At 28.0% G+C, this 8,661-nt stretch overlaps 1 protein-coding gene across 1 annotated transcript; it reads right to left on the bottom strand.

Annotated features, from left to right (window-relative positions):
* Positions 1-4,250: 4,250 nt before the first annotated feature.
* Positions 4,251-5,524, bottom strand: LOC107492869 (zinc finger protein 8). The gene has a single exon (XM_016113917.3). It carries the CDS (start codon positions 5,228-5,230, stop codon positions 4,421-4,423), a length of 810 nt encoding a protein of 269 aa, XP_015969403.1. The 5' UTR covers positions 5,231-5,524; the 3' UTR covers positions 4,251-4,420.
* Positions 5,525-8,661: the final 3,137 nt, after the last annotated feature.

Below are 8,661 nucleotides of genomic sequence, written 5' to 3'. Positions count from 1 at the left end.
TTATTTAGTATTTATTAATTATTGTTAGAATTAATAAATGTTAAATAAGATAATTTTTTTTCTCTCTAAAATTATATGAGTATGACACAATTTTCTTTCTTAAAATATCATTCATTATATATAATTCATAAAGAATATACTTTATATAATAGCTGATACTTGAACTCCTGACTTTTTGTTTGAACATAAAATACTTACTATCTTGATTAACATTAAATTGGTTTTTAGGATAAATTACCAAATTAATATTAAAAAATTTACACTACTGACAAAAATAATTCTAATAGATATGAATAACAAATAAATTCTTAAAAAATTTAAAAACAGAAAAATACTATATATTAAATATATATTAAAAAATACTTTAGAAATAATTTTTTATAAATATTATTAAAAAATAAGATATTTTTATTATTAAAATTTAATAATTTTATTTTAGAAATTAAAATTTACTTAAATTTTTATGTGCACTTTCTAAATAATTATTTAAATATCAACACAAAAACTCGACTATGTATTGTAGAAGTCCCCTTATTATTCTTATTATTATTTTGTATGAGTACATACATTATATTGTCAAATATTTCAATGCATTATAAATTTTGCCCGTGTCATTCCATTTTTTTAAGGAACCAGAGAATCCAACCTATGTGAATTGTCTGATAAAAATGAACAATTGTCGCAATACGTTTTATTCTTATACAATGGCTGTTAAAGATTAATTAGAATTATTTATATATTTTTTATTGACTTAAATTTTTTAAAAAATTATTAAAATATATTATGTGTCTTTTCATATCTATTTAAACTTTGAAAGAAATAGTTTTGTCACAAGGTTAAATTTCTAAGCATAGAGTTGTACCTTGTCACATCTCTTGTTTGTTGTATTCCATTTTTCTCATGTAATGCATATGGCTCTGAATAGAAATGTACACATTTGATTACTAATCATCATTTCCGTTCATATCTGATCAAGACTCAAGAGGTATATATGTTGAGTGTTGAAAGGTTCCGATCCGTATATATTGTAAAACAAAAATGTTATTTGTATACCAAAATTAGTTATTAAAATCAGTCACCAATATATTCGTGTATAAATATATGTGTGGTTTAATTTATTTTCAATGTGTATTTATATTTCAACATATATTTTATACTGTGGCTAATTTTAATGTACATGTAGCATTACTCATTGTAGAAAATGTTGAAAAATAAAATTTGAACACACCTGCTTTTTATTTATTGGCTTGTCACAAACTAATGTTATCCATACTATAACCGAAACAAGAAGTGGTCTTTCAATTCATGTCAAAAAATCAAAACATTTTAAATAAAAATCGTCAATATACACAAAGTACTAGACTAACATACTAATAAATGTTGATGTATGCTTTATTTATTGCAGGAAAACAAACGTCAGAAATGTAATTATCTTTCCCCTTTTGGAACCAACAAGCTATAATAGCAGAGGCACATTTCAAATTACAAGTTTAACTAATAAATTCCAAACAAGAATAGTCTCCTTTCATTTCTCAGGAAAAATTAAGAAACACCAAAAAATATTTGAACCAGGTGATGGATCAACTTTAACAATTAACATACGAGTGATTGATTTCCTTTCATTTTAATTTCTTCCGAATTTAATTTAATTTAATTTTATACAAAACAAAAATATCATAAGTTGGGTAGTATCCATTGTTGTCATATTAATATCTACATACTCTGAATTGTTGTGCTGCAAAATGATAACACATGATTAAAGTAGACAGTGTTCGATGAGTACTAATAATCATTAACACTGAATTATTGTTAAAGAGAACATGCCCTCCATCAGAAATCTTTTCCCATATAAGGAATCTTATTCAATTCCATACACTCACAACCTAAAAAACTAAGCCACCTAATTTTTCTCTCTCTTTCTATGTAAATCAGAGACAAAAGCAAAGGCTGCAGCAGAAGTTACAATGAGAAAAAAAAAAGAATAAAAAAAATGGCTGTGTATGTGTATGTGCAACCCTAATTGAAAAGAAAAGAAAAGAAAAAAAATGCATGATGAGAGCCCCAATAACTATATATGTGTTCCTTAAAGTCTTTGAAGGAAAAGGAAGACACATCCTTTTCTTGGGGGTTGGTTTTGCTATTTTAAAGTCAAGTAAGCCCCATTGGTACCACAGCCTCTGAATGATGAGTTTTGTGTCTGCAAACAAGGCATAAATAAGTGACCCATCCCTTCCCTAGTTGTGGGACATACATATATATACATATGCTCGTCAGAGAGACTCATATGCAGTTGTCTTTAATTATATAAAATTGGTAATCGAAAATTCTTAAATAATTTAATATATTTAACTAAATTGATATTCAACTATTGATTAATTTTACATAGAAATAACTGAACTGCATGTGAATTTTTCTTACACGAATATGTGACGTTGTTGATTCTCATAAGCTTACTATAATTAGTATATACCTTACTTAATTAAATTACTTTATTTTTTGAATTGAACCATCATCACCCCTAATTATTGCCATGTGTTACATAATCTAATTGTTCCAATTCCAATTCTAAATCTGGGTCCTCCTCCATGTATATATAACAATTAATATGATTTCAAATATATATTTGTTGTAACATAGGAACATTTTTATATTTCAGGTCAACCTAAATTGACTGCAATGGACACCAGAGAAGAAGCATTGGTATGTTCTTGCGGAATATGTTCCTTGTTTATTCTACTTGTTGATTTGTTTTAGAGAGAGGGGAGGGGCAAAGAGAAAAATAAAAGGGAGAATGTGTGTATGCGTGTTTATTGGCAATTGATATAAGCCTATATTGTCTCCTAAGCCCTAGGTGCCTACTAAAATCAGCTTCAAACTTTTCTCAGATGCTCTCACAACATGACAAAAATACAATGCAATCTGATATTCCAGTCTTATGGATCATAGTTTTTTTCTATATAACACTCATGTAGTGAGATTTGAGATGTAAACACTATTTTAAATTATTATTATTATTATTTTGCATAATTTATATACTTGTTTATAATAATAAAATTTATATAAATGCATTTATACACATAAAAATGAGTCATACGATCAATCAAAATATCAAATTTATATGACATCTGGTAAGAATAAATATAAAAAATTAATTTTTAAATAACAAAAATATTAAAAAATTATCAAAATTTATTATTTTTGACAATCAATTAGTCATTAATGTTTAAAATATAGAATATTATTAAATTATTAGACTAAAAAAACTAAAAATATGAAATAAAGTATGTTGTTGAATTATTAGACTAAGAGAATTAGATTAAAGAAATTAAATTTATGACTAAATATTGATAAAAAATAATAAATTATGATGATCTTCTAATATTTTTTTTAATTAATCAATGTAACTTATTTTCTATTATAAAATTATATTTTAATCTTTATTTTTTGAAGACTTTAAAATTTAAAGTTAAAATTTAGAATTTAAAATTTTAAGTAAAAAATAATTTTAAAAAGTTGATTAATATTGACTAAAAATAATTAATGATTTAATTGAAGTCATATGATGTTAAAAACCTCTCCCGCATAAAAGACATAATATTAAGGGGATTGGCACACATTCACACACAAACACAGACACCTATCGTTTTCTATTCCAGATGATTGCACTGGAAACAAGTGACTGATGAGAACAAAAGAAGCGTATGAATGTATGGTATATATGTAGATAGATAGATAGATGTTGGAAGTTAATTTTGGACAGCTATGGTGTCAGCAAAAAAAATAATGTGATTATGTTGAGAAAAGAGAAATAAAATAAAATTATTGGCACTTTGTTATTATCTGCAAAATTATAGCAATCATGGAAACCGAACTTTATCAATTTACCTTTGTCTCAATTACATTGCACTGAATCAGAATTCAGAAACCCACCCTCTGTATCATCACCCCCACCACCTGTGATCTCTGGACCAATATTATCTTGGAAACTCACACGTGTGTTAGGACAAAATGTCCATGCCAACTTAACATTATCTTGTACTCTTCACACGTATGCACAATTTTAATTAACCAAACAAACAGTGGAAAATTAAACAAGAAACAAATGAAATTATTAAAACTCATTGATCTGGGAATTGTATCTACAATTCTACAACTTAGATTAACTAATAATGAAATAATAAAAAATATTAAGTGACCAATATTTTTTTTTTCAATTATATATCTATTTTTCTCATTTTTTTTCAGTAAATATATTGGTCTTAATATTCCCCTAAAACAACAATAATTAAGAAGGAATAATCCACATTCTTATATAAATATAATATAGAGTACGTCTCCGCAGGCTATATAAAAATGGATGATGACAGCATAATAATGATAATTAGTTATTGATAAAAATTTTGTTGGTGTATTATAAATGTTACAGATGAAGATCCAAGCTGACATGGTCACTAACGCTTGTTTTGGAGTCATAAACATACCCGTTTTGTGAACCATTATTATTATTGGGACTTAATTCCACCCTCGTTGCTCCTATTCTTGCGTTCACTTCTTCCCCTGCAAGCAAAGGAAACCCCCGTTCGCGCCCCAAGATAGGGTTGTTACTACCACCACCACCGTTAGGGATTCGCCACACGGACAAGGGGTTACCATTGATGGGTGGCTGTTGATGATGAGAAGAAGAAGGAGAAGAAGAAGAATATGATGACGAGGTTCCGTAGAACCTTCCGACGCCGGTGTTGTTGTGGCTACTGTTATTCCATGTAGGATAAGCAGCCATTGTTGGAGAAGAACCGAAAGATCCGAACCTGTAGTTCATGAATCCGTAAACTTGGTGGTGGCCTTCGGCGAGGGAACCGTGAACCATGGCTGACTGAAGGTGTTGTCGTTTCGCGTGTTGCCTCTCTCTCTTGTGTGCGTTTTGGTGTCCGCCGAGGGCTTGAGAAGTCGGAAAGTTTCTACAGCAGTAGTGGCATTCGAACCTCCGGCTACTCTCGCCGTTGTTGTTGTTGTTGTTATTATTCTCTAAGTTGTTGTTGCTGTTTTCGTTAGTGGTTGTGTCAGCGGATTCAGACTCTTGGACAGTAGAAATTGGCGAAGTGTCGCCAAATTCTATGCCGAAGAGTCTGATGCCCTTTTCTTTAGGGGGCGGAGCAGGGCGGATGAAGGGAAGCTGAGAGAAAGAGTCGACGTTCATGAAGTCGTGCGTCTCTCTCTCAGCTTTGTCCATGGAGAGAACAACTAACAATTGTAGGGTTTTTCAGGTGGTGTTTTAAGATAGATGCTATATTATTTTCAATTTCGAAAATTCTAGCAAAGTGTACGGATAATTTAGCAAGAAATTAAACTTAGTGTGGAAGAGGAGGCCAATTGAGTGGTGTTGAGAGAAGAAAATAGAGAAAATGGAGGGGAATTGAAGGACATAAAAGGGAGGGTGAAGGGGTAAGGGTATGGTGTGAGATGGTCCTATAAACGGAGGGGTGTGGGGTCTGTTGTGAGGACAATTGGGGGACTCATCCCATCTGAGAGTGAAACCTGACAAAGCCCACAAAGTCTCTGGGAAATGCCTTTGCCTTACCTAGCTACCTTCCGCATGCCACAAAAATTAAACAAAACATCTATCTATGCATGCTCATTATATTCCACACTTAATAATAATCAGCCACAACAATTTAATTAAATTCAACTCATCAATCTCTCTTCTTAAAACTATCATCACGTCAGGATCTCATATTATATTCGTTTGGAATTCAATGTATTAATATAGCATGTTCTAAATTATTAGATTTAGATCTTCTAAATTTTAAATTTTATTTTAGAGGATAAGGTGTAATTTTTCATTATTTATTTTATAAGTGGGATAAAAAAATGGAAGATATTTTGATAAAAACGTCTAAAACGTCTTTTTCAAAGATGTTTTTTAATAATTAAAATTTAACACATATAATTGATTAAATTCTGTTATTTTTGTTAAAATTAGACCAGACAAATTAATTTGACCGAAAAATAGTAAATCAAATTTTGAATCAGTCTAAATTATTATTATTTTTTATAAAAAATAATTACAAAACTCCTATTATAGAAAATGACTAAAATATTCTTATTATATATATTAATTTTAAAAATTCTAAATTTTAGCCGTTTTCTTTTTTGTTGTCGTAGGGTTAGGATTTAGAGTTTTTAAAATTATATATATAATAAGAGTATTTTAGTTATTTTTTTATAATAGGAATATTGTAGTTATTTTTTATAAAAAAATATTACTTTAGACTTATTCAAAATTTAATTTATTAATTTTTTTGCTAAACTAATTTGTCCAGTCTAATTTTAATAAGAATAACACAGTTTAATTAATTATATGTGTTAAATTTTAATTTTTAAAAAACATCTTTAAAAAAACAGACATTTTTGACATCTTTATCTAAGTGGCACCCAAAGAAAATATGAGAAAAAAATTATTCAATGGTGAAAGATCATATTTCATCCTCTCAAGTGAAAATTCAAAATTTAGAGGATTCAAATTCTTTTAAATTATTCATAATTTTCTTTTTACAAAAATACTTATAGATTTTTTACCAAAAAAGGTTCTTAGGTAAAAATAATTAACTTAAGTTCAGGACCTTTTAAAACATGTTTCGAATTTTCCCTACCTGTATCTACTTATATCAACTTTCATAGGGAAGTATTAGTATTACTGATACCCAATTATATTTAATTTGACTTAGTAGAAGTGTGTGTTGAGTTATAGATGAGCGTTATTGGCAATACAGAGATTTTGCATATTTATATTTTAGAATAAATTATTATTTGTGCTCATGAATGATCTAAAAGTAGTTAATAAATTTATAGAAAAAAAAACAAATAATTAACATTATAATAATGAAAAATAGACTCCCATCGATATATTATCCAAACATTAACAAAAATATTCAAAATTTTCAAACTATTTCTTCTAATTTAATTTAACTCAAAATTTTCAACCACAATTCTAATTTCCATCCAACCTATTTTAAATCTCTAATCTTTGATCACTATCCCGCCCCACCTATAGTCACTACAAAAAAATTATTTGTTTGTGGGAGATTTTTAGTTTTATTTGTGACAACCTATAAAGTCTCATTAAATATCTAACAAAAATTCAACTATTAAAAAATCCAAACAAAAAGAGCTAATGAGAAAACTATCTTTTGGCTCAAACTAATGAGATGAGAGAGATAGTCATGGTAATAAAAAAAAAGAAAACAAGAGATGTTCGAAATCCTAAAGTTTTTTTTGTCATCGTTGTTGCTATTGCTGTTATCACTATTGTCGTCGAGGTTCATTTTTTTTCACCACAACTATAAAGCTTCTGTGATAAAGTGAACATATCTTTTCTACTAACGTATCTCCAGTTCTGCTCGACACTCAGGTTACTGAGATCGAATAGAAAATCTACTCTCTCAATAATACATCTCTTGTTGATTCTTTTGTCAATATTTTTTGCATTTTTTTTTTCTTCTTCATTCCACTCATTCTCAAATTCTCTTTACCTTGTGTTTTTATACACTTTTTATTTGTTTTCCATTCTCAAATTCTTAATACTTTGCTATATAATTTAACATTCAATGTATAAATTTTATTTTCTCAAATCTGTAGAGCTTGAAAATCATGTTGCACAATGCAATTTAGGAATTTTGTACTTACAAGGTATTTTTTTTCTAAAGTAATTTTAAGGTTGAATTTCTAATTGTAGATACTGGATGAAGCATGTGTATGTTGTTCATAGTTTGTTGACTTCACTTGGCATACATACATTATGTATAAAAATTTATTTATTTACTAGTTCTAAAAACTTGTTAATTGTCAGCGAGTTGTTTCTTTATATTAAATCGACTAATTCATCACCTTTATTTTCTCTTGAAATCGAATGCACTATTTTGTTTTATTGATCTCTCTCCTTATCTCTATACGTTTCGAATTTGAAGTTTATTAGCTTTGAATTTTGTTTTATATATTGTGTTTAATTATATATTGTGGAAATTGACTGGATTGAATACAAGAGGCAAGTGAAGAAAGTCAAGCAATGGAATGATGAAGTATACTGATCAAGTTTAGTTGAAGATATATATCAACTCATGCTTTATGCTGAAGCAAAACTGTCATTACCCTTTCTCTGTATTCCGTAAATAAATTACCACCACCCTGTAGTTTTTTTCTTTCATGATTTGTTTTACCATGTTATGTAACAATTTCATTAGGAAAAGAAGCCTTAATTTTTTAGGGATGATGCAGTATAGACAAAATCCACACCTTCATATTTGTACCAATTTTATTTATTTAATAATTTAATTTGTTTTAATCCATATCATATAATTTCTTATGTATTTTTTTTAATGTTGGAATCTAGAGCAGTGAAATCTGAAGTTTTGAACCATACTTTTCTAAAAAAAAATTGAAAATGTTATTGGCGAAGATTTAAAACCATCATAAAAATCGATAAAAAAATTGTCACACAAAGGCAACACAAAATTTTTTAGAAAATTATTTAAAAACTGCCATTAAATGATATTTTGGAGATTTTATAAAACCGTCACAAATAAACTTATAAAACTTTTAATCTTCAAGGTTTCTAAAATTATTACAATCTTTTTTGTAGAATTTTAAACTGCTACAATCTAAAAA

The sequence above is a fragment of the Arachis duranensis genome, chromosome 6, assembly GCF_000817695.3.
Source record: "Arachis duranensis cultivar V14167 chromosome 6, aradu.V14167.gnm2.J7QH, whole genome shotgun sequence".
In the NCBI taxonomy this organism is placed as follows: domain Eukaryota; kingdom Viridiplantae; phylum Streptophyta; class Magnoliopsida; order Fabales; family Fabaceae; genus Arachis; species Arachis duranensis.
Note: the sequence above shows the minus strand (reverse complement) of the source record. Positions and strands in the feature narration are given on the sequence as shown.

Excerpts from the sequence above, each read along its gene's own strand:
- LOC107492869 (XM_016113917.3), bottom strand. The coding sequence starts at position 5,230 with ATGGACAAAGCTGAGAGAGAGACGCACGACTTCATGAACGTCGACTCT.